The sequence below is a fragment of the Alosa alosa genome, chromosome 22 (genome assembly GCF_017589495.1).
Source record: "Alosa alosa isolate M-15738 ecotype Scorff River chromosome 22, AALO_Geno_1.1, whole genome shotgun sequence".
Classification (NCBI taxonomy): domain Eukaryota; kingdom Metazoa; phylum Chordata; class Actinopteri; order Clupeiformes; family Clupeidae; genus Alosa; species Alosa alosa.
In genome coordinates, this window is record NC_063210.1 from 9,027,676 (window position 1) to 9,054,721 (window position 27,046).

Below are 27,046 nucleotides of genomic sequence, written 5' to 3' on the forward strand. Positions count from 1 at the left end.
TCACAAAGAATGACTTTTGTAGCACGTGCAACAAATATGTGTAGGTAGCCTACAGCCCTGCCCTGGATACATCTCTCAACGTGCGCTCTAAAACATTTGGTTTAAATGGAGATGTAGATCATCACGGGTGCGTTAATAAATCTACATTGCGGCGAGTTGACACAAATTATTCACTTTGACGAATTTATGTAGTTTCAGTCCTAGTTACTTTACTTTGAGGCATATGCTCTTCCTTACTTGAATCACCTTTGAAAATAGAGGATTGAAGTAGCCTATATGGGTGTTTGGGAATGAACGTTAAATCAGATGGTTTTTGAGACTTTGAGCAGAAATGTCCCAGCCGTGTTTAGGATGCATCATAGACAGGTTATCTTTCAGGTTTCATATATTTTCCATTAGAAAACCATCACGTAGCGAACGTGTTAGCTAACTCACTTAGCTCCTGTTAGTAGTCTACAGTGGGTCCCAGTTAAGTTTGGACGGGTTCCTTCATGAATCACGCACCCCATTTTCTCAGCAGAAATGGCACAAACTGCAGTTGACACAACCAACCACAAGGTGTCACTTGGGAGTTCTGCCACTACTATTTTTGATTCGACTTGACTTAACTGCTTCCATGATGCAGTGAGCCATTACCAAACATATATGATAATACAATAGCGTGAGTTTATATATCTTATACCCTATTTGTCACGGTTACTTATAGATTTGATAGTCTAACGATAAGATAACATTCTAATATGAAAATGTAGATGCAATTGTGGTGCAGCTCCTTTAAGAAAGTCCCGTGCGCAGGGATGGAAAGAGAGAAAGCGAGAGGGGATGTGTGTTAGAACTTAGATGCGTGTGGAAAAAGTAGACGTGCTGTTGAGACTGGAGCGAGTCATATTCAAAATAATGCAAAAAATAAATCCGCAGATAAAACCAATTATCCTCATTCATTGCAACTGCAGCATGCCTGCTTGCCGACGTTCAAACGAAAAAGATATCAAAGCACCTTTTGCGTTTGAATGTAGCACGATTTTTTTTTTTAACAGCTGGACAAATGATTTAGCCAATTGATTATAGCCTGCACACCAGCAATTGTTGAACATTTACCTGTACAAGACAGTAGCCCAGCCTTACAAGCATGTTGCATGTTGTAGGCCTACTGTAGAAATTTCACTTAAATTGCAACCGCAACATGCCTGCTTGCCGACATTCAAACGACAAACGAAAAAGATATCAAAGCAACAAGAGGGTTGAGTCTGAATGACACGGAGTTCAGATTCATATTGCTCCTCATTACCATCTATAAAAAAAGTGTTTTTTCTTTTCTTTTTGAGCACGTCCGAATCCCAGGACATAACGCACTGGACCTTATAATAGGCTCGAGATATAATTCCAAAGGGGGCAGATAGGGGCCTACTGCACTTAAAACTTTAAAAAAGATTGAACAAAGCTTCTGAATTGAAAAAGACGTTATGCTACCTGCAAACTGGCCTATGATTTCATTGCTGAGTTTGCGGCAAAGCAAGACGATGTTTTTTTCACAGTCAGGATATGGCGAGTCAGTGTCATTTATTTGTCCAATGTTAGCCTACAGAACAGTTTCCATAGTGCACATCTTATCAACAGTTTGAATGTCGTGTGTGTTTCTGCTCATTGACAAATACCGTTCAGCACAATGATTCATGCCCAATTATTTTCCCCTGTTAAAGTGTTCGCCTTAGTTACACTATTTGGTTTCGTGATGTAGCCTATGATAAACACCATATGGCCAAATATGTGACTCAGCTAATGTTATAGGCTATACAATTTCCCCTCTTAAAGACAAGCTGGTGTAGCTTATTTGACTAGGCTACTAAAATGCACCGACGGTAGCCTTGGCTATGTGTAAAGTAAGCTATCGCATGATTTCATGCACGTAAGTTCATGCATCTGTCAAGTTCGCACAGGGCCTCGCACCATCTGTCAAGTTCGCACAGGGCCTCGCACCCCTTTGCGACGGCCCTGATCCTCCTAAGACAGCGAGGAAAAAGTTAAAATACGCGATAAACCCGGGAAAAGTTGACAGGTTTGTTTCGGTCCCGGTGATTATTTGTGAAATTGTGCAAACGACAGGCTTTTCAAGGCATTTCAAGGAAGGTGTCGTAGCATGCAAGCTCCCAAATTGACCCAGTAGCCTACAGAAGGCATCAATAAATTGTTGGGACTGGGGAGGGTCATGCGTTTTTTCTCAATCACTTTGGAGAGTCATAGAAAAATTTCTTGCTGGCGAGGGAGGGTCACGTCTTTTTTGACTAACGCTTCCAAAACTCCTCCGGTAGCCCCTTAAATAAATAACGAACTGTCCCTAATTGATTATAGCCTGTAGGCCTACACCAGCAATTGTTGAACATTTACCTGTACAGGACATTGACAGTAGCCCAGCCTAACAAGCAGATGTTGCAAAAGACATCAAAAGACGCAATTAATCAGAAATAAATAATGTAATCTGCATCGCTTTATTTAACAAACTGCAAGCAACAAGAGGGTTGAGTTCGCTGTGAGGCCAAACCCAAGAGCAGAGCCTATCTGTTAAGGCACTCAATAGGCTATATGGTAATGAGCTGCCCAGTAAACAAAATAAAGTCCTGGCGACGTCCCCTAAAGGTTCCCCTGGCGAACGTCACCTCCTCGACATTTTGTAGGGTTCCCTTTACGTCCCGCGGACCTCTGTTCGTGAGGTCTAAAAGACGTCCACGAGACTTGTAAGTCTCAGCGTTGCTAGGAGAGAGGTAGACGGAACATGAACACGCATTAATGACTTGTTCTACAACTGCACAATCAACTTCACTCACCTCATATTTTCACGCATGTATGAAATCACGTCCTCCGAATGCATTACATTAATGATGAGTAGACATGGACATTTATACCGGCCTGTGCTGCTTTCACATCTACGGTGTCATTTTCTTAATAAACTAATACGATGTTTTAATGGGCATATCCCGTAGCATATTGTTCAAAACATCATCAGAGTAGGCCTAGGCTAGCCTAAGATAAATTGTTCAAACCATATTGTTTCAAAAGATTAAAAACTAATAATAGCCAAAAATACTTAAATGAATCGCAATGCATGCTGGGAAGCAAAACTCAACATGAATTAAAGTACATGAAACATAACTAGAATGCATTGACGTTATATCCACTCGTTTTCTTGGACCTGTGATCAAACAGGGACAGCCTATAAAGTAAGCCTATCTTCCTGGAACATTGCAGATAAAGAAAAATGAAGGCTATCATTTTCTCTAGGCTTTAAATGCTCTTTGTAGCCAACTTTAAGATGAAATAAATAGATTCCAGATGTTTCTATTCTATATCATTGTTTTATTAATAAACAGTAAGGCTCTGGTGAGGCAGAGAGCTTCTGCTCCTCGTTAGAAATCTCATCGGATATGTGCACTCTTTGCTGTTTCCACAAGGAGCTGCTGTAACATCGGGGACAGCTAGGCCTATGCGTGACACTTTTAAACGCGAGCATGCGTCAAATAAATTACAAAGATATTTAAACAAGTCATGAAGAAGCAGTATCCTTAATTCTTCTGCAATGTAGAGCTGTTTTGCTTTACAAATTAAGTAGTCACTTCTGTTGCTAGACAACCCTAAACAAATGCTACGTGGTCTGTTTTTAACATTTAGTTTTATTGCATCGTATTCAGCTCCAAAAGCCGGTTCAGTCCCTTTTCGGCCGTGTGTGTGTTTCTGAAAATAAAACAGATAATAAGTACATAACTACCTTAAATAAAGCACTGCCTATTTAGAGCATGTTACATGCATCACGTAATGACAGCATTGTAGGCTAAGCTTGAAGGCTAAGAACAAGCGACTTTGCTAACATTACACCAAGCATCACATCAGCTAACATTTTGATAAAAAATCCCTTCCCTAGTTTGTAACCATTATATTAGTTTGCTACATAATTCAGCATGTCTGACATGCTGAATTATGTAGCACATAAGTTTAATGTTCACAACCCTTTTCCTTAGTTTATGAAGTTGTGCAGGAAAAGTAGACATATGGTTCTACTTTGCTCATAGACGCATAAAATGTTGATATGTTGCCTTAGACTACGGTGGCTAATGCAGCTACTGCTAGAGACTAGATAGATAGATACTTTAGTCATCCCCAGACGTAACGGAAGTCGTGCATGGATGTGATGTCTCCGCCCTGCAGGCGGTAGCCAGAGCGCTCTCAACTCCCGCTGCCATGTGTGAATAAACAAACGAGACCAAATGCAAATGTCATCCGGGGAACTGACGGTGACGTCCCCAGAAAGTCCTGCACCGGACGTCACTCCAACCAAACGGTAACTTGCTCCGGACGTCAATAAGGTCACCGGAACGTCCGCTAGAGAACATGACGGCCGGGACCAATCGGGGACGTCGTGAATGTCGGCATAAGGTCCGGGGGACGTCCCGTGTTTGTCGGGTGTGTGCGCCTGGAAAGACAATAGAAGATGCTTTCTGAATAGCACAGCGAAGACGGCTCTGGTCATCCCATACCCTCCCCCCACTTCCTGTAGCCTACCATTATGACTTGTTGCTGTTTTGGGACATAAAGCGACATTTGTGGCAGTATGATGCTTTGAAGCGAATATTCATAATCTCTTGCCCCTGACATTGATTCATGATTGAGAATGGTGCATATTGACATTTTTGATAAACCTGTATTTGATGTCTGTTACATAAGCCTGCTTATTTATATGCAAGATGTGATACGAGTGTCTGAAATGCAACGGATTTGATAAATGTTAATATGCAGCAGCTATTCTTCACACAGCTGTGGGTTGCTCCTGTCTAAAGGCTTTTGTTGACACTCACATCATGATTTTATATGCTACGATCTTGTTTTCAAAATGCCATTCATGCTTTCTCACTGAATATTCTTTCCATATTTCTATATTGCTGAAAGTAATTGGTGTACTTGTGGGTGTGGCCTACATTTATTTAATTCACTAAGTGTAACCTTCATTTATTTAATTCACTGAGTGTAACTCTCTTTCATTAACTCACTCTCTCTTTCTGAATACCATTTCATCCCATTACATTCTGTGCTTCATATGAATTTATAGTGTCCTGTTTTCATTTCTTTATTATATCATAAACTCTTTCATTAACTCACTCTCTCTTTCTGAATACCATTTCATCCCATTACATTCTCTGTGCTGCTGCTTTTAATGAAACTTTCCTTAGATTTCAATTGATCAAACAAACTCACATCACCCGATCCTGATGGAAACCATCCTAGCAGATGAAGAGGCAAAGATACTGAAAACATATTATGATAAGTACACCGAATATCTCACACAAAAGGATAATAAACTATTTGGCCAGTGACGGGGTTGAGACCGCGTTATTTTAAGCTACAAACTCACCGCGAGTGTGGGAAAAGTTGCTTAGCCATGGAGCCATGGCGCAGATCTAATGCTAGACAAAGCCGTTGACATCACGGTCTCGAGGTAAATGCACCACTACGCCGACTACTAAAGCAGGACAGTGAGTTCCTATGGGACAAAAACCACGACAAAGCATTCATACAGATTAAAGAATTGATAACACATCACCCTGTGCTCGCATATTTTGACCCTCAGAAAGAACTGAGACTCCAAGAAGACGCTTAAAAATGTGGCCTCGGTGCAGTCATGCTCCAGAATGAAAAGCCCATTGCCTATGCTACCAAGTCACTCAACAGCACTGAAGTGAACTACGCACAAATAGGAAAGGAACTGTAAGCAGTTTTATTCGGCTGCAAGCGTTTCCATGAGTATATGCATGGCCGGAGAGTGATTGTAGAGTCTGGGCTACTGGAGATCATAGACGTGACCAGTGGTGGAATGTAACGAAGTACAAATACTTTGTTACTGTACTGTACTTAAGTAAATTTTCCACGTATTTGTACTTTACTTAAGTAAAATTTATAGTGCATACTTTTGACTTTTACTTCGTTACATTTTACAGCAAGTATCTGTACTTTTACTCCGCTACATTTCTACAACACCATCGTTCCTTTTACGATACAGTTTATGATCAGTTTTTTTTTTCTCTGACAAACAAACCGTTTGTTTTTACCGGGGTTGCTACCAAAGATTCTGGAGCTACGTGCATTCTTAGAAACATAAGCTTCTAGTCTAGACCAGGCAAAGCGTGAGCTTGTAGCCATCTGCATTCGGTAGGCTATATTCACCAGACCCATGGCTACACTGTACATGCAACTGTGTTCTGTGCCTTTCTCTGTCTGTTATCTGCAGCGTTAGGGCCTCCTCTCCGATGAGATTGCTATCCGCGGATCAGCCGGTTACAGGCTATGCCCATGCTTCTGTCACCGCGTCTGATCATTTGCGGCACAAATGAATGGTAGACTATTAATGAACCGGTGGCGGAAAAAGCGTAAAATTTTCCAGATTAGGAAATATTCCTTAATTGTGTGTGATTAAATAAAGATGCATAGCCTACAATTGGGGGAGTAGCGTGGCTCATTCAATGTCTATGCGTCTGCGCCAAGTGAAACTGAACTTAATCATAAAGACACCTTTCTCAGCAACTTTTCTGTTCAATCAGCATAATTGGCATTACGATCCACCCGACGTTTCCCTTGTCTACCCGTTAAACTTCAGGCTCTCGTGTTTTTGAATGATATTACTCAGCAGATCACCCTAGTAGATAACCAGAATTACAGTCTCTAGAATTGTAGGTCAGAATGTAAACTGGGCCACAGATGGTAAGCACAATTGCATTAACTTAAAACTATCTAGTCGAGTATAACCTAAAACTAGCTTAATTAAAATGCCACAGCCCATAATGATTTTTCCTTTTAGAATATAGATATTAAGAGAATAAATCATTATGCAAATACTTTTTTACTTTTAATACTTAAAGTACATTTAAAAGGGTACTTTTTACTTTTACTTAAGTCATTGTGGTACTTTTACTTTTACTAAAGTAAATATTTCTCTGTGTATTTGTACTTTTACTTAAGTACTGAGGTTCAGTACTTCCTCCACCACTGGACGTGACGGTACAGGATGTACAGCTCACTGGACAGAGAAGCCACACAGAATGGATGGCCTGATGAAAGGAGGAAATGCCCGCCCAGCATCCAGGAATACTGGAATCACTGAGACGAGATTTCCGAGATCGAAGGAATACTATTCAATGGTGTAAGCAGTTTTATTCGGCTGCAAGCGTTTCCATGAGTATATGCATGGCCGGAGAGTGATTGTAGAGTCTGGGAAGGGCAGAAAGCTACTGGAGATCATAGACGTGACGGTACAGGATGTACAGCTCACTGGATAGAGAAGCCACACAGAATGGATGGCCTGATGAAAGGAGGAAATGCCCGCCCAGCATCCAGGAATACTGGAATCACTGAGACGAGATTTCCGAGATCAAAGGAATACTATTCAATGGTGAGAAAATCACAGTCCCTCAGAGTCTCAGAGGAGACATGATTCAGCCAGCGCATACACACAAGACATGGGTGTGGAGAAGAGTAAGCATAGAGCACGAGACCTCCTGTTCTGGCCCGGGATGGGCAAACAGATCGAAGCAACAGTAGAGCATGCTACAGCTCTGAGGAGTTCCGCTGCTTTGCAGACGTGTGGGACTTAACCCACACCACCACAAGTCCGCATTACCCACAAAGCAACTGCCTCGCTGAAAAGACTGTCCAGACAGTCAAAGCTTCTTGGACAAGGCAAAAGACACATGCAGACATGCAGACACACACACTAGCAACACACAGCCCCCGCACCCTGAACCTGCGGACCACCCGCGACTAGCAAACCAACAACAGCCCAGCTACACAACAAGGTTTGGCCGCATCTCCAGGCCAAGACAAGTCCTTGTCTTGTACTGTAAAGGGTGTAGGTGGATCGCTGCCCTAAAAAAAAAAAACTCACTGTAATTCAACTGTTGTTCCAAAATGAGTTACCTGTTATTTCCCTGTTGAAGCCTAAAGTAAATTAGTTTACTATAAAGAATTATTTTATACCTGTTACTTAGCTGTTACCTCAAACACTATGAAATCATTTTGACTGCACTAATTGCTGCCTAAACCCAAAACAAAAAAAAGTAAAATGTTACCTTTTATGCCTTGCCTTAACAAAACAAATGAGTTCACTTACATGTTTCTTGAGCACTATATAATTGATTGGTAATGACACTAGTCAAGAATGTTATTTCACTTAACTGCTTAAGCTACCCCTGTTTACATTTGGAATGAATGAATGGAATAATGACCAAAGAATGTATTTTTCAGGTTTACCTATAAGTGCCTTAAGCACAAGTGCTATCTATGTTCATGAAATGAATGAATGAATGGAATGGAATTGTTTTAAGCACAACACATTGAATGTCTTTTATCCGAACATTCACTCAGACTCGAGCCACCGCCCTCGCTCGACAACGTCCGACAGTCGGGTTGGTGTGTCCCAGGCTTTAGATGCATTAGCAAAGAAAGGGTTTCTGGTGAGCTGGAAGGAATCGTCCACTGCCACAAAGTGAAAAGCTATCCTAATCAATACTCATCAACACTATACTGGTCAGTAATGTTTATCTATTTAGATGTTGTACTTCTGCAGGACCTCTAGGACACATAGCATAATGGAAGACACCCATAATCATTCACAAGAATTTATATATAAAAGAAACCTCAATTTCTGTTACACAAATGTACAAGAATACGTTATCTGTCACTGAGGGATTTTGAGTGGAAGGCTTATAGCCAGGCTTGGAATTTCACCATTCTGGGGGCAAGGCCACTTGGCCTTCAGTTGGGCATATTTGGTGGGGGGCACAAAGGCCACATGTCAGGGCACCAAGGCCAAAGTTAACTATACAGTAGTAGCATATAAAAATGATCAAAGTTGTATTATTCACTGCAGTACACCTGCATCACTGTATGAAACATTACAAAAACATGAAACATGACATACTACATAGAACTGTAAATCATCTGATCATCTAATAATTACAGATATCTAGGCTATATATAACATTTATTTTATATTTGGCCTGCTATGAAATCATGTATTGAACAATTTAAGCACAGCTCAGCTTTAAGAAACTCAAATAGCCTAGGTGCATGCTTAGCATTTTGTGACCATTAAGGCTACTTTCACAAACTCTTAGTCAGCTGTTCTCTGATTTACCAATATCTAGGCGATATTTGTAACATTTATTTTGTATTTGGCCCGTTATGAAATCATGTGGAACAATTTAAATACAGTGTAAAACTTAAAGCCCAAATTTGGAGACATCCATGCATGTCGAAATTTACTGCAAATTCAAAACTGGATTACTCTGGAACGGCTAACTGTACAGGGCTGCTTTATACCTTTGTGTTCGGTAAGGTCGGCTGTTTATTATGATATATGGTATGTGTTAAAAGAAGGGTTTGTGAAGTATTCCACCGAGATGAATGGATAGGGAGATCATGGAGGCAAAACCTTCAGTAGAATGTATGATTAAATTGAATTATATTACTTTTCTCGCGAACCGTTCAACACAACAATTATCGGCTAACATCGTTTAAAAGCTGAGAAAAAGCTCTTTCATGTGATACTTGTGATGTCTGTGTGATGATGAGTAGCCTACTTCGCGAGTAGTTCAACTGAGAAGATTGGGTGAATTTGGACCCACTTTCTTTCTTGCGCTGTCACTTTCTCCACTGCTTAAAAGACTAAATTAATTTGCGCTGTGAATGCTTTGAAAGATTATTTTGACAGGCCACAGGCTAAAAAAAAATCGCTATTAGTAGGACACAAAGCAGAATATTGAAAGAAGGGGGCACCAAGGCCACCGTGGCTTTTAAACCTCTGATTTTCAAAGGGGCATCACGGCCAACGCAAGGGGCTACGACGGCCATGGCCGTTGCGGCCGCCGTGAAATTCCTACCCTGCTTATAGCACAAATTTTTACAGACTTTTCTGTAGCCATATGCAGAAGACTCACGTCACTAAACTTGACTGCGTTGCCAGCCACTTCCACAGATGTTAGAAGTCCTCAATCGTCACAAGGAGCTCGCTAGCTCCACGGAGGAGGAGGGGGGGTGGAGGGATGGGGGGGAGTGGTGCTAGCGCTTCTGAGCACCCGAAGGGCCGTGGTCTCAGGTGGGATTGTGCCTCGCTGTCGGCCCCCTGGAGCTGCTCACGTCTCCCAGACTGACCCATTTCTGACCCAGCTGTTCAGCCCCCCTCCCTCCCTCTCCTCTCTAGAGCCACCGCCACCAGGGTCACAGGGTCAGCGGATTCTCAGAACTTAAAGCGGTGAGATAATCGAAGGGGAGGATGACAGCGTGACAACACACCGATCAGAACGACAGCCCGAGGGGTTTGAATGGCAGGAGGTTGATACTATAATGATGGTATCAGGGAGGGGGAACATGGAGGAGGCTGGACATAGGGGTGACCACTGTGGAGAGGGCGGGGAAGTAATTATAGCATGGTGAACGTTTGCTGAGAGGAGGATAGCCTTAAGTTGGGGTAATGTTTAGACGCCACTGTGTTCAGACCAGATGAGAGAGAGACAGTGTACTTTCTTCCAGAAAAAAGGTGGTGTTACAAGTGATAATGATCGGAGAGGCACTCAATTTCCAGTGTTTGAGAAAAAACTGTACCAACAGCCAATATGGATAGAGCATTCTTAAAAGGAGAAGCTATTGTGTGACAAATTCTGTTCTGTGCTGGAGTGGAAGTGTGTGTGTGTGCGTTAAGAAAAGCCTTTTATTATTCATCAACCTTTGCTTTTTTTGCCTCACGAAGGCAGCGGTGGAAGACCTTCCGCTGGTAATTACCCAGGGTGCCTCATTCCCATCCAGGCTCGGCTCGGACCTTGAGGAAATAAATATACAAATGCCACGAATTGTGTAAAATTCAGCCTGACCTTTTCCTGTTTAATTAGGGTCAGAACTGCCCTTTTTTTTTTTGTCTGTGCAAAATACATATGGTGCAATGACCTTTCCTTCTGATTTGTAATGTAGCGTTTTTGCATATGCTGCCCTGCACCTGAATTCAGTCTTGTTGAAGATAATGAATTCACGTTGTGGGTGCTAGAATAAGGGAATTATTGATCTGAGTAGCACATAACCCCCACCCCCCACCCTTTACTTGGATGACACATTGGAGCAATATTCATTGGCAGGGCCTCTGGACTAAGAGGATCTGTGTTTGCATAGTAGATTCAGTGTGGGGTTGTAAAGAGAATAGGAGTGTTATCGGTTTGCCTGTAGAGTTTCTCTAAGAAGTCCAAGGGCAAGACATGTTGGCATGCTGTGGATGTTTTTCTCCCTTGCTCTATGCGTCTAGCTAAACCCCCCACCCCACCTATACCAAGCAACTTATACTTTTTTCTGGCAAACAGTTTATCTTGTCTTTCTTTGCCACACTTATATCAATTCTATCCCATTGTCTTACAGTTTAGGAAGTGCCTCATTCACATGTTCAAGGGTGGCACGGCCAGCCTGGACTCGACCCACATCAACCAGACGTCAGACCGCGGTACCACGGCCGACAGCCACATGGGCGAGATGTCAACCATCGCCGCCCGCGTGCCACTCTCCTCCGTCTGCAACATGGAGCGCACGGAGGAGGAGGAGGAGGACGAAGAGGAGGCCATGGCCAGGGGCGAGGAGAAGCACGGACAGAACAACGGCAGAACCAACAAGCTCCCCGTCAATGAGAACAAAGTGTGCCCTCTCTGAACTGCGGCAGGGAGGGGAGACGATAGATTAATGACCGCTGCTTCAAACAGTAGATCTATTTCAACAGTATATTACACAATAGGCCTACTTAATGAACTACTTATTGTCTTTGTACCTTGTTTATTGTGTCATAGGATTCATATGATTTAACCTATTCGCGCCTGATGCTGCATGACGCAACATTCTATCTCCCGCCTGTTGCTGCATAGCGCAACATTGAATCTCCTGCTGGTTGCTGCGTAGCGCACCATGCTTTTTATTTCATGTTTCTAGGTGCTACAGAGGCTTAGATATTAAATTTTGGTAGACGTTGACAATTTTTAGTATTTTTTCAGAAAACCCTCAGGAAATAAGGTTATTTAGTCTAGAATGCCATAGGATTCTATAGGTGTTTTTAGTAGGCATTTTAGGAGTAAATGGGTTAAACTGGTGTAGCTTACATAGGCAGTGTTGCAGAACTGTTTGGATTTACATACAAGTTGGTTCAATATTGCAAACAACTAATTTATATTATATTTGACCTCGTCTGATCGCGGACCACTTGGGATAGCTTGCAGACCACCAGTGGCAACATGTGTGCATGTGAGCATATGTGAATGTCCTATACGAATGTCTTTCTCTGTCTCTATGGTTCACTGGGTGTTTAACTAGGAACATTATCACTGAGTTACAGATTTTTGAATCTGGTAAAGTCTTTCAGCTAAAATGTTAAAGGAGAATTCCGGTGTGATATTGACCTAAAGTGTATTGAAACATGATACCGAGTGTGAACGTATGTCTCATAGCCCATCTCAGCTTGTCCCCTGCACTCCAAAATCTGGCGCTTAGTTAGCCGATGCTACCAACAGCTTTTTCAATAGTGGTGCTTCGCATCGGGCTAGCCATGCAAATAAATCACTGTTTTACACCCATTTACGAGGCTCAATGTATCTCCACACTTCATTGGTAGACTTCCGAGGGCCCTGACATTTAAAACGAGACATTGAGAACTTTGAAAAGCACTGGTAGTTTACTTACAAGACGATTTATACAGACAGTATCTTCCAAAGTTTTAGCGTTTGCAGCCATCTTGAATTTAGTCAACGATAAATCGAAAGCAAACGAGTAAGAATGAACAGGTATGATAAGGGATCAGATTCCAAAAATAATTCAGTGGAAATGCATGGATTCCAGTTTCTTCAGTTTCTCTCAATGTCTCGTTTTAAATGTCAGGGCCCTCGGAAGTCTTCCAAATGAAGTGTGGAGATACATTGAGCCTCGTGAAATGGGTGTAAAACAGTGATTTATTTGCATGGCTAGCCTGCATGTCAAGCACCACTACTGAAAAAGCTGTTGGTAGCATCGGCTAACTAGCCAGATTTTGGAGTGCAGGGGACAAGTCGAGATGGGCTATGAGACATACGTTCACACTCGGTATCATGTTTCAATACACTTTAGGTCAATATCACACCGGAATTCTCCTTTAATTGTTTCTGAATATTATCAGATTATTAATTATGGGTTATGTGTATGTGTGTCACGTCATCCTGTATGCTATTTTGTACTGCTTTGTGATTGTTAAAGGCAATTTTGTAACATGTCTGAGTGCAGTTTGTGGTAAGATCCTCATTACTCAGTTAAAGGAACACCAGGCAAGCTTGATGATTTTTCTCACGAAACTCCCCCTCTCTCGGTCTGAAGCTCTTTTCCTTTTCTTTGCATCTTCCGTCAGGGTTTTCGCTGCTTCTTCGCTGGCTCTGCCATTATACACACGCTTGCAACAATCACTAGCGTTTTACGCTACCCTGCCTCTGTGCTGTATGCAGGATGTAAACTGATCCTGCTTCGGGTCGGCGGGTCACGATACACTGAACTTGTAAGCTGGATATTCTTCCTACAGGCAGTAGGGTGGGCGAGAGTCTTCATTCGCCCTGTAATGAGTCATTTAACCATATACCGACTTACGAAGATGAGTAATTAACGCGAAAACGTTGCCTGGTGTCCCTTTAACAGAGCACTCTTCGAGTGAGCACTGTTGTTCCTTGTAGTACTACTGTCCTTACTTGGGCAAAGGAGGATTCTGTGAAGTAGTTGTAGGTGGTCTGATATTTCTCCATAACTGACGCTAAGTATAACAGACTGCTGTCAAGGAAAATGGGTTTTGTGCTTCTTATTCATGTCTTTCATATCACTCCCCAAGTAGTCCGGTCAATTTTTGCAATGGAACTTCATTCAAAAGTGAAAGCAAACGGTTGGTCAGCTAAGTTCTAAAGAATGTTTGATTCAAGTTCAGTTTGTGTTGGGAACTATTTGTTTCTCAGCAAAAGCCATGATGAAACGGTAACAAATAAATGTAGAGTCATCATGTGGAGTTTATTTTTTCGTGTTGGCATAGCCGTGTATGTATAGAGCGCGGTCATTTTCGGGAAAATACAGTAAATCCCTTCAGGACAAAGCAAGACGCCTCCGCTGGCATGTCGGGGTCTTGTTCGCCGTCGGGAATTAATGGGCCTTTCCTTTTGGATGGCAAATCCTCGTACACCCATACGACATGTACGAATGAGTTGCTAGAGTGAACGCTGGGGTTTGTAGTCTTTTTTGGAAGAACATGGATACCACCAGGGCAGCAGCTGTCTCGTTAGTGCTTGACATTGGTCTAGAACACGAGAACATGTCCCTCATTCTCCCTTGTTGGGTATGGTCGATGTGAATTAATAATAAAAACTCTAGAGGCCAGCATAAAATAAATATGGACATATAAGAGAGTAATGTAGACAAAGTAATATAAATCAAGGCATTAAAATCAATTTCCAAAAGAAGATTTTTTTATTCCTCTTTTTAGTAAACTTTAGCATGTGTATGTATTGTATATACTGTATATATATACAAAATGTTCAATCTGTTTTTACGTGGGTAGCCTAAATGACCCACAGGCCGTCAGTCTTCATAGGTTAAAATGGCAAACCTCGACCCCCTACCTGATAGCCCCAAATATATTAACATATTTCTAAAGCTGCTTTTCCATGTCTCACTTGCATATAATATAGTAGCCTATAGCTAAAACAGATATGTGTGCATTTATTTAGAATACATGGGGTTTATTGCTTGGTCGAGACGAATGAAACCACTCATTCGTCCATCCATAGACATTCCGCATTATAGCCTAGGTTGTTTTGCATCCATTACAAACATGCAATGTGAAAGTCTGGGATTGGGGAGAGCACTTAATAGTCTACTGAATAAGCATGAAGTCGAACCTAGATGAAAAACAGTCTTTATTATAATAGACCGCTAATAAGTAGAAGTATATATACTTTTTTGATCCCGTGAGGGAAATTTGGTCTCTGCATTTAACCCAATCAGTGAATTAGTGAAACACAAACAGCACACAGTGAGGTGAAGCACAGACTAATCCTGGCGCAGTGAGCTGCCTGCTACAACGGCGGCACTCGGGGAGCAGTGAGGTTAGGTGCCTTGCTCAAGGGCACTTCAGCCGCGACCCACTGTTCGGGGCTCGAACCGGCGACCCTCCGGTTACAAGTCCAGAGTGCTAACCAGTGGGCCACGCCTGCCCAAGAGCAGAGCAGGTAGGCCTAGATAACGTAGGCCTACATGTCACATGAGCCACACAGAAGAGGGTCACTGCTTGTTCTGTCCCACCCAAACTGCATTAAAACTTCATTTGGGATGGGCTTTTTTAGACTTTCCCCCCTCAAAATTGCACTGTGCCTACTTCAGAGGCCACTGTTCCCACCTAGTTTGGCCTACCATCAAATGCTTGGTCTCTTTAGAAAGCTGTAGTTTTGTAGGGAACAATCAGAATAGCTGTGGGGAGTACTGGCACAGAGGCTAGAATACTGTTTTATATTTCTGCAAGTACAAGTACCTCTGAACTGACCACATTTCAGCCCTCTAGGTCACTTGAGATGACTTAGAAACACAACTGAGCCCTAGCACCAGGTCTTGTGAAGCTGTGTGCAAAAGTAGATCAATATAGAATAAAAAATGCGTGCTTTGGACCATTATCTGCCAAGGTATGCTCATGCGTTTTATAAAATGCCCTATGGAAACTCCCCATAGGACTTTTGGGTTCCCAAAATACATACATACTGACAATAAAAGGCTTACTGTGTGGCAACCTCTTGGTGTAGAAGCATAATCCTGTTCTCAAATGAAAGGTAACACTCTGAGGTTTCTTGTAGACTATTTGGATTGTATGTCAGGGGTTCTGATATAGAATGACTACACAAAATATGGAATAATTACACAAAAGTCTCTTTTTTTGCATTTTCTTTGTTGCTTCAATGGGTGTGTATAAGATGGACTATACACCTGCACAACTAATATTGGATAAAACAACATGAATATTCCATTTCTAGGGATTCCTGTGAATATGTCAAGACCCAATATGTGGCATCTACTTATTGCACTGCAGCTAGAAAGTAGGGAAGCACCAAAAGGGAGGAGGGCATTTTTTAATCATGAGACATAGTTTGATTAATCTGACGATGTAAAGCACCATACAAATTGTAAATGAAAAAAGGTTGTCATGTATTCCCAAAAGTCCAAGCTTTCAAATGGTGTATAACATTACTATGCTACATAGCAATATGGTGCATAAAATTGATTTAGAATGTTGGGGGGAGGGGGAGGTGTGCCGTGGAAGGCACACTGTTCCATATTAAAATGGTGTGTTTAGCAACCAGAATTTTAAAAAAATTCGGGGGATTAACACCCGCCAATATCTCTCTTATTCAGAATTGTATTCTCTTATTATACTCTTTATTTCAGAATTGCTTCAGATGACTCATTTCAACCAGTAGCCTAAGTAAATATTCCTGTTCGTTTACTCATGGATCCCTGCTTAGAGATAGCCTTAGCTTAATTATCCCTGGCAAAACCAGACAAATAATCCATACCAGCAAATGTTCAAGAGATGCTCCACCCAAACAGACAAGTAAGAGCTGCAGCCAGGGGCTTCTCCAAACAGAAGCTAAGGCAATATTGCTCTACATTAGCGGATAAGAACAGAGGGCCGGTATTTTGACCCAATGATGTTGCTGCCCTCTGCTGTATTCTGTCTCTGGTAGAATACTTGATGGCGCACATATGGACCACAACTTTTACCAGGTTTTTATTATTAGACAGCAGATGGCGCTGTTTCCCTTCTTCATCTTTCTTATCAGCTCATGACTATTAAGGCCATCTTTTTTTTTCGTCTTGAAAGGATTTGATCAGCGTGCCTTGTTGCCACCTGATGTCAATAGGCCTATGCTCTGTTTCAAGTCAACATTTGTGATAGGGAGAACACGATGGAAATTCGGATGAGATCAGATATTCGCATATCTTGATTTAAGAATGATTGCCATGACTACTGAGAACAACCCCCAGTCCAAGTCCAGTCATCAAAACGGCTAGCCTACACAATGCGCTTCTTCTCGATCGTTCACTGTCTCTCGAGCAACAGATTCCCTGATGCCTTTCAATGAAGCCACACAGGCACATCATATAATGAGAACATCCTCTGGCTCTTTATCACCCTCAACCACTTGCAAATCCATTAATAATTCACTGAAAACAGGGTATTTCATGCAGAGAGAGCATGAACTTTATGTCCTGATTATAAAAGGGAAATTATTAGTTGCAGGGAGCATGATATTTTAATTTCTGGAAGTAGGATCTGTTTTTAGCACTATACTGGAAAAGCTGCTTTGCTAGTGTAAGCTTTTTGCTGGGTCATACTGCTATTATGAGACTATTACTGACAAGCATATGTAATATTTTGATCCTGTGGGGATTGCACGGTTACAGTTACAAGGAGCAGAGAGCAGATTTATTGATGTGCAATATTGAAGCTATGACTGGAGGCATCCTGGTGTAGCACATCAGCCCCACCCCACACACACACACACACACATACACCATTTGACAGTGCTGATACCAGTAGCATCACACCAGAGGAAGTTAGGCCTACTACAGTAAAGCGACCTTTGGGAGAAAGTGTGTTTGGTTAACTAAAACTATGGAAAAAAGAGATTTGACAATGTACATGTGATACAAATAAACAAGGGCACTTGGAGAGTGCAGAGCTCTGCCAAAGCCTGATGCCCTCAATTGGGATGAAAGTGAGAAATAATTTGTGGTTTGTGTGATTTCGATCCAATATTTAATGGGTGCTTCCTTAGCCAATGCTACATCAAGTTTCATTAAAAATGGGTTAGGTAGTATTTAGTGTAATTCTGCTGACAGGTAAACAGACAAACAAACAACACCGAAAACCAAGTCTTTTGGGGGAGGTAATGACCACATATTTTTTATGCTTCTTGCAACAGGCCTAGTGCTGGGTATTGTATTATCTTTGTTGTTTCATTAGTTAACTACACAACAAATGACAAAAAAATGTAGTCAAACTACCAACAAGCTACATAAAAATGTAGTTAAAATACTAATTAACCTGGGATATGTACTTTGCCAGTGTCAGGCAGGTCATGTTTTAGGGGATGTCCAAGCACACATCTTCACTGGACTGAGTTTACATTAGACAGACAAGCATCAGATTGCTCTGAATGTCACTGCACTGGCACTGCAATAAAGCAGGTTAAACCAGCAGGGGCCGTCAGCATGCATAGGCCAATGTGATTTCTATCAGTAGATAAGTGGGTAGAATATGCTTCACAGAGAAAGAAAGGGTGTATCCTTTTGTAATTTATCCTGCATTCTCATGTTCATGTGTAATTGTGTGTGTGTGTGTGTGTGTTTGAGTGTGTATATACAGTATGTATGGTGTGTTACTGTCCGTTTGTGTACGAGAAATATGCAGAGACACATATGAGAATGTTCCGGAGCTGGAGGGGTGGCCCTCATGGGGAGTGAGCATCTCTGGTCCCTCGGGGAAAAGCTCTGACTCATGTATCTCCTGTGGTGTGGCATGTTGCCTTGCCCATGCTGGTGCTGGATGATGACCAGACCCCGGAACAAAGCTGGGATTTGGGAGCCAGGGTTTGTAATCACAACCACCAAATGTAGGCATCCCAGGTTGACTGGCCCGCCAATTATTTGTTAGAGAATGATTAACTCCTGAGACCAAGGTGTTCTTGAGGTGATGAAATGGGCGAGCAGTGTGTATATGTGTTGTGTTCAGTCAAAAGACTGTATGGATATGTCGAAACCTTTTTCGTATAGCTTTACCTCACACGTTTGTGTTACAAGCCTGCCTCAAAGCAAAGTAACAGAGTAGGGAAAAGCCACATGCGGAGTAGCGATATATATTAGATTTATTAAATGAATAGAACTTAACAGAGTTGGTTATAAGTAAAGTCAGTAGTGGTGTTGGATTTGGATTTAAATAAAAGTGTAAGCAATCAGTATAATGTGGTGCAGTGAATAAGCAAAACATAATCCAAAACAGTGCTAATGAGATGGAGTGGCGGCGGTGGACAACCCGGTCTCCTCCAAAATGCTTTTAAAGGCCCAGACCAGGAAGTGATTAGCGCGACTCACCTGTGCCCAACTCACCTGTAGGAGACACAGACGCAGCACACAGACAGGAGGAGGAGTCAGGCCGTGTGGATATGAATGCACATAGCCTGTAGATGTTGAAAGGATGTGTACTGTATGTGTGTGTGTCTCTGAGTGTGTATGTGTGCTCCTTAGTATTTCGGTGTATATATGTGTACATGTGCATAAGCCTAAATCTATGCACATGTGTTTTGTCAAAAATAAAAACACAACGGAATATGTTAAAATCCTGTTACACATCACGAAAAACATACTGAAAAGAGGGAGAAAAAAAAGAGAATTGATCAGCTTTGAGGCATAGGTTTGGCTCAGAGACGAGGACTTTCACATGAGAAATGAGACCCATAATGCCACCCTCCTTACTCATCTCCTAAATCATCATTTACTCCACATTACTCCATGCCAAAAACAACGACAACAACAACAACAACAACACTGCTGTAAATTTCATAGAAATGTATTTGAGGAGGGAAGAGGATAGATGGGAAGAGCCAGAGAGGGTGTTCACATTCACTCATGTCACTTCAACCAGAGATTTGTCTCAGTGATGGCAGTGGGGGTGTATTGTGTGTGTGGGAGCTTGCCATATACAATCAGAATAAGGCATGATATGTGCCACCACAATCCTCAACAGCACATGCTCAGACCCAGTGGCGATGGTCAAAGAACATGTACTTTTTTCAATGCTGCTTTTTATATACTATATACAGTTTATATGATGAAAATGGCATTTCAAAGAAAGTGAAAGGAACTTTGCTGGGGTTGATTTTACTTGGACTTGTGCTACCTACATTCACATGCATTGACTTATTTTATCTACATTCACATGCATTGACTTATTTTATCCCTTATTCCTTGACAAGCATGTCACTGCGTAGGAAGATATACTCAGTCCACATTTAGGTGCTGTAGGTCATAGTGAAAAATAATGTAATCCTTTCTATCTCATTGACCATATACAGAAGTTTCCATCTACTGTGCTGTTGTTGGTACTAGGGTTGGGTATCGTTTGGGTTTTATCCGATACCGGTGCTAAATCGATACTTTTAAAACGGTGCGTGCCGGTGCCGAAACGGTGCCTGAACCGGTACTTTGTTTTTAAAATGTTTTAAATTAAAATGGTCTAAAGCATGAATTGCTTTTTTTTATTGATGAGACAAATTTGAACATGAAATTGAACTGTTATATTCAATTTACTATCAATATCTCATTGCTCCTATGAATAATACATTTAAATGTTAAAACAGCTTGCCATGCATGCACACAATGGTAAACTCTGCTTTCAAGTTTACCCAGTGTAGGCGGTTTGCCTTAAGGTATGTTAAAACCGCTTGCCATAAAACTGCCAGGTTATGGACAACGGCATTTGCAAGCAAGCTAATCTAACAGGGACTCTACTTTCCAGTTAATTCAGTGTGTTCCCAAATGCTTCAAGAAATGTTATGTCTTAACCCATAACACGCAGTAGTTTTGAACATGTTAGGCTACATGTCTGTGTTGAAGTGTTAAGATTCCCAGCGCTAGCCAAGTAGGCATTTTACAGGTTTATACATCCAGTGTTTATCATATGTTAGCTAACTGTATCTGGATGTGTTTCTATCAGAGCAAGACGTTAGAGATGGCGCATGACATGCAGTGATGCCTCGTATATATATATATATAAAATAATAATAATAATAAAAAAAACGCTATTTAAGCACCGAAATCCATGTTGTTATTCGATGCAGCTACCGTTTGTGTCGGCACCGGTGCCATATTAGAACCGTGTTTCGGTGCCCAACCATAGTTGGTAGGGGAGAACCGGGACGAATGAAACCGGAAGGTTACTTAACGTAACTGTGGTTCTCTGAGAATATGAGTGAGGTATCTCACTATGGGAAGCGCCCTCTGGCGTGACCAACCACGGAAGCACCTATTGCACCACGTCTGTCTATAGACAGACCAATTGCAGCCCAGAGGCGGAGCCCCTACGTCACCCCTTTATAACCGGCTGCGCAACCCTCTTCACTCATTCTCTGGCATGCTTTCTCCCGTGCAGTAATGCAAAACGGGCGTATTGGTGAGATACCTCACTCATATGGACCAGAGAACCACAGTTACGTTAAGTAACCTTCCGTTCTCTGTCGAACATTCGTTCGGTATCTCACTATGGGAAGATATAGACAACTCCCGTATTGCATGCCTTCCGAAGCAAATAAGTTTGATATGATGAGCTCTGAGGGTTCATTTTACTCGTCTGCGGTCCCCACACTAAGCACTGTATGCGCCAGAGTCGGTGCCGTTACATCCAGCCTATAATAACGAATAAATGTGTCGGGGTTTGTCCAGCAGCCCGCTGCACATACGTCTTGAACAGAAATACCTCGGAAAAATGCCCAAGAAGTGCCCATGCCCCGAGTAGAATGTGCTCTAAGTTGCTCGGGAGGCTGAACGCCCCTGGCTTCATACGCCAACGTAATTGCGTTAACTAGCCAGTGAGAGACATGTTGCGTAGATATGGGTTTCCCTGTGTGGGGAGGCGCCCATGAGACAAAAAGCTGGTCACTTTTCCTAATATTTCTCGTTCTGTCTACGTACATCTTTAGTGCACGGACAGGGCACAAGCAATGCAGCCTCTGCTCCTCTGACGAGGAGAAAGGAGGAGGGTGAAAGGATCGTAACTCTATGGCCTTGCCAACATATTTCGAAACGATTACCTTTGGAATGAAAGTGGGATTCAGTCTCAACGTTACCGCTGTCAGATCCTCGTTAAACTTCATACACATCGGGTGAATCGAAAGTGCATGCAGTTCGCTCACTCTCTTTGCTGAGACCAAAGCCAAAAGCAAAGTCGTCTTCAGCGTGAGGTGTTTCATATCGATGCTACCCAAAGGCTCGAAAGGGGCTTCTGACAGAGCTTTCAGGACCATGGGCAGGTCCCAAGATGGCATTGTAGGCTTCGGTGGCGGACGTAAACGCCGTACACCTTTCATGAACTGCTTAACCAGTGGATGGCAACCCACAGAGAGTTTGCCGAACCCCACATGACAAGCAGATATAGCGGCCAAATAAACTTTAATAGTCGTGAAGGCTTTTCCTTTTGTCTAAAAGTCCTTGCAAAAAACAACAACACATCAGTAACTGAGCACTGGAAAGGGATGGCCTCCCTGTCCACACACCAATTTTCAAACACACGCCATTTACGGTCGTAAAGTGTTCGCGTCGATGGGGCTCTGGCATTTTGAATAGTTGCAATGACCTCGGGAGGAAGACCGGCAGCATTCAGGTTTAACCGCTGACGGGCCAAACCCAGAGTGCCAGGCGATCTGGCCTGGGATGTAGAATTTGTCCCTGGGCCTGAGATAGTAAGTCTCTGCGGAGAGGAAGAGGCCAGGGTTCTCCGGCTAGCATCTGGCTGATCTCCGCTAACCACAACCTCCCGGGCCAATTTGGGGCTATTAACAGGAGAGATAGTCCGTGCTCTCTTACTCTGGCGAGTGTCGGAGAAATTAGGCTTAGTGGTGGGAATGCGTAGAGGAGCGCATTCGGCCACGGTTGTGTCAGTGCATCCACACCCAGCGGTGCATCTGCGTCTTTGAGAGAAAAGAACAGTGGGCATTGAGCGTTTTCGTGCGAGGCGAAGAGATCTACGGTAGCCTTGCCGTATCTCTCCCAGATCTGATTGACAACTTGGGGATGGAGTCTCCATTCTCCGTAAAGGGGATTTCCCCTTGAGAGAAGGTCTGCCCCAGTGTTCATGATTCCTGGAACGTGCGTTGCTCGTAGCGAGCTGATCCGGGTGCTGCTCCAAAGAATCAGTCTGCGCGCAAGCTTGTGAAGTTGAAGGGAGCGAGTCCCTCCCTGGCGATTGATATAAGCCACTGACGGTTGTATTGTCCGTCCTGATTAGGACATGGCAACCGTGCAGGTATTGGAGAAAATGTTCCAGCGCTAGGAACACTGCCAACAGTTCGAGAAAATTTATGTGTTTGTCTCGAAGCCATGCTGGCCAGGTCCCGTTGGCAGATCTGCCCTCGTGGACTGCACCCCATCCCGTGAGGGATGCATCCGTCGTGACTACCTTTCTCTCGTACACAACTCCCAGGGGAGAGCCTGTTCTGAGTGTCTGTGGGTTTTTCCACCAGTTGAGTGCTGTGAGGCACACTGGTGATATTTTCACTATGCGTCTGAGATGTCTCCGGGGACATAATCGCAGGGACGCTACCCACCTTTGAAATTCCCTCATTCTCAGGAGGGCGAACGGGATCACGGCCGTTGATGAGGCCATCAGTCCCAGTAAACGGAGGCATGTTCTGAAAGAAACTGTTTTGTTCCTGCGGAACAGGGAGAGGCATTGGTGAAACGCTTTGATTCGCTCCTCGGACAGCGTCGCGCGAAAAGAAAGAGAGTCGATCTGAACGCCCAGATATTCTATTGTCTGAGAGGGAGATAGATGACTCTTGGTGTGATTGATGTTGAAGCCCAAGCTCGATAGATGGCCTATGAGCGCTGCAGTGTGAAGCTGCGCCTGTTCGCGCGTTGCAGCGCAAAGGAGATAGTCGTCCAGGAAAGCAGATATTCTGAGACCCGACTGTCTGAGGGGAATCAGTGCTGCTTCTATAACTTTGGTAAATGTGCGGGGGGCTAGACTTAACCCGTAGGGGACTGAGAGGTATTCGTAAACCCTGCCCTGAAAAGCAAATCTCAGGTATTTTCTGTGCGGGCTGAACACACCAATATGCAGATATGCGTCGCGAAGATCGCATGTAGTGAACCAGTCCCCGGGATGTATTGAACGAAACAGAGTGCTGTACGTGAGCATTCTGAACGTGAATTTTCTGAAGTGTTTGTTCAAAACTCTTAAGTCTAGAATCGGCCGTAGCCCCCCGCCTTTCTTTGTTACAAAAAGTAGCGGGAGAAAAACCCTTTCTGGCTTTCTTGTATTGGAACTCTTCTGATCGCCCCTTTGCTCAATAAGGAGTTTATTTCCGACTCCAGAACATGAGCTGCTTCTCCGATTGCAACTGACGCTATTACCCCATTGAATTTGGGGGGTCTCATAGCGAAAGACAGTCTTAGGCCCCTTAGTACTGTCGAGAAAACCCACTGATTTACCCCGCACGCCTGCCAGTTCGCTGCTCTTGCAGTGAGTGATTCTGACATGTTTGTTATTGGCGGTGCGTGAGCAACCTCTTGTGGACAGAGGGTGGAATGACCGTCCCCTGTTCGAACTGTTGTATTTTTTCTTATTTTGGTTTTCTCTGCTGAATAAAGCTGCGCCCTCGGCTTTATGCCTGGATGCGTCAGCGTAAACTTTATTTTTCTGTGTGTGGGGGAACACCATGTTTGGGGGCATAGTGTATTTGGAGAACTGTGGTACAAAGACACTGGTTTCTCTCGCCAGCTTGTCCGTACTGTAGATTGGGAAAAGCAATCGTAATGGAGCGATTTGGGGAACAGAGCTCCTTCTGAACCATGGGCTGGAGGACGAACGATGCCCATCACACGGCGAACAGAGGGGACGAACGTCACCTGCCGTTTCGTTCTCTTCGGAGAGGGAGGACGGCAAGATGAAAGGCCCGAGGGGAGAACATTCCAGGTAGCCCGTGGTGCTGGCTGTCTCTCCCAGTATGATACACGCATTCTAATTTTTTCGCCTCTTTTTGTTGCCCGGAGGGTAAGAGGCGCGTTGTTTTGCGGCGGTGGCTGCAAATGATGGCCTATTTCCCTGTCTGTAGGTCGAGGCTCTCGGTTGCTGCCCAGCTGGAGGGTTTTCCGTCTGCCTACGGGATTCCGCCTGCTGGGGCCTCTGCATACGAAAGGTCGACCGGTATTGATAGCCCTGCAACTGAGGCGGGGCTCTCTGTTGAGCAGCGGCAAACATAGGTCGCGTCGCAGGCTTTCAGGGTAAACACACATCAAAAGCTTCGCCCTCCTTTTTTCTGTGTGTCGCATCTCTTTCGCATGCTTTCAATAGCCGGTCCGAAGAGTTCTTTGGTGTCGACGGGGGCTTGAGATAAGAGATCTTCTCCCTGTCGCTCAGGCTAGACAGGTTAAGCCATAGGGACCTCTCGCCCGCGACCGCGAAGCCCATTGCACGGCCGCAGCTTGATCCGCGATAATGCAAATCTCTTCCCAGATCGCCGGATTTGCGACGCCGGCATCTAGTTGTCTCCCCATCTCCTCCAACAGTTCTGCTTGATAGGCAGTGAGGAGGGATGTGGTGTTCAGGGCCCTTACAGCCAAAGCACAGGACTTGTAAATGTTTTGGTACATGGAGGAGGTGAAGCGCTCCATTTTACCAGGGAGTGTGAGCCCCGATGCAGTAAGCGTCGCCTTTGGGTTTAAGTGACGACGCTACAGAGGGCTCGACCATGGGCGGGCTGGATAGCACAAGTTCTTCCATGCCACTGATATCTAGCATGGCGAATCCCTTGACGGGTACACGGTGAGAAAAGGGTTTGTCCCAGTAGCGTGTGACCTCTTTTAGGCACGCAGGTAAAACTGGCAGCAGATGTTTGGCAGGAGGCAGGCGCGAGGGAAACCTCTTGCCACCATAGAGATCCCTTTCCGCCCCAGGGGCTCCTGGGGAAGCTGGCCATTCCACTCCTAGCTTAGCTGCGGCCCGCTTACAAATTTCAACGAAGGCAAAATCCGTCGAAGTTTGCGGTTCGCCACCCTGAGAGCTAGCTGGGCGGGAGGTTTCAGTACGGAGAAAGGCTTCCTCCTCTTGGTCATCGCGGAGGATGTTGGAGATCATGTCTTCATCGTCCTCCTCATCTACGTCGGTTGCAGCTGCACCGGCATCCTCCAGCAGGTGGTCCTCGATTGCCAGAGGTGGCTGCGCACTAAGAGGTTCCATCTCCATAAACTCGCCCCAGTCTCGAATTGGAGGCTGTTGGGTGGTTTTTCCAACATTTTCTCCCGCTTGGGAGTGGGCATTAAGAGGAGGGTCGCCCTTTGAGGTAGCTGCAACACGGAGGCGACGTTCCAGAATTTTCGTGGACATGCCGCGGCAGTGGTCGCAACTGTTTGGATCTGCCAGTGATGCCTGGGCATGTTTAGTGCCCATGCACACGATGCACATAGCATGCGGATCCCTTCCTGAAATCATGGCTCCGCAGGCGGCGAGGCAAGGGCATGATGTAACATCCTTAGCCTGTTCCGCCATTCCACTGGTGGAGGCAGCCATATCTACCGAGCACCGTAATGATTTTTCTCGGTTCAAAATTATTTTTTTTTTTTTCTGCTCGCCTTAACGCGCAAGTCCAGCAACAAAGCTGACTAGTAGGTGCTAATGAAAGCGCTCATCATGGACAGCAGTCCCAAGTAGATGCTGAGGAAGGACAGAGAATGAGTGAAGAGGGTTGCGCAGCCCGGTTATAAAGGGGTGACGTAGGGGCTCCGCCTCTGGGCTGCAATTGGTCTGTCTATAGACAGACGTGGTGCAATAGGTGCTTCCGTGGTTGGTCACGCCAGAGGGCGCTTCCCATAGTGAGATACCGAACGAATGTTCGACAGAGAAACTTCTTAATTAAACGTGATTTACAAAGACATAGTAAAACACTGAAAGTTAATATTTTGTCACTAGCAACCTACATCTATCCTCTGTCAAATACAGTTGCATTTACAGCTCTGAACAAAACCGTTCAAGAGTTATTTAAGGAGAAGTTGAACGTGTGTTTTGTTTCATTCGTCCCTCCTGGCTGGGACGAATGAAACAGCATGGGGGACGAATGAAACATACAGCTTAAATTATGTAAACTTTCCACAATTTCAATATTTGACAACATATCATGTATGGTACTTCCAGTATGTGTTATTTTAGATAGATTGCTGCTGGGCTATA

The 27,046-nt window shown here is 43.8% G+C and overlaps 2 protein-coding genes across 2 annotated transcripts in view; both read left to right on the plus strand.

Annotated features, from left to right (window-relative positions):
* LOC125287929 (vertebrate ancient opsin-like) overlaps nt 1-10,297 on the plus strand; it is a 30,135-nt gene extending 19,838 nt beyond the window's left edge. The window contains 1 exon segment of the mRNA XM_048234014.1: nt 10,238-10,297. Coding sequence (XP_048089971.1) covers nt 10,238-10,297 — 60 coding nt within the window.
* Nucleotides 8,473-11,876, plus strand: LOC125287514 (opsin-VA-like). Its single transcript, XM_048233390.1, has 2 exons — nt 8,473-8,562; nt 11,437-11,876. Exon 2 carries the CDS (start codon nt 11,458-11,460, stop codon nt 11,719-11,721), a length of 264 nt encoding a protein of 87 aa, XP_048089347.1. The 5' UTR covers nt 8,473-8,562; nt 11,437-11,457; the 3' UTR covers nt 11,722-11,876.
* Nucleotides 11,877-27,046: the final 15,170 nt, after the last annotated feature.

What these genes read in the sequence shown, in the direction of transcription:
- LOC125287514 (XM_048233390.1), top strand. Translation starts at nt 11,458, where the DNA reads ATGTTCAAGGGTGGCACGGCCAGCCTGGACTCGACCCACATCAACCAG.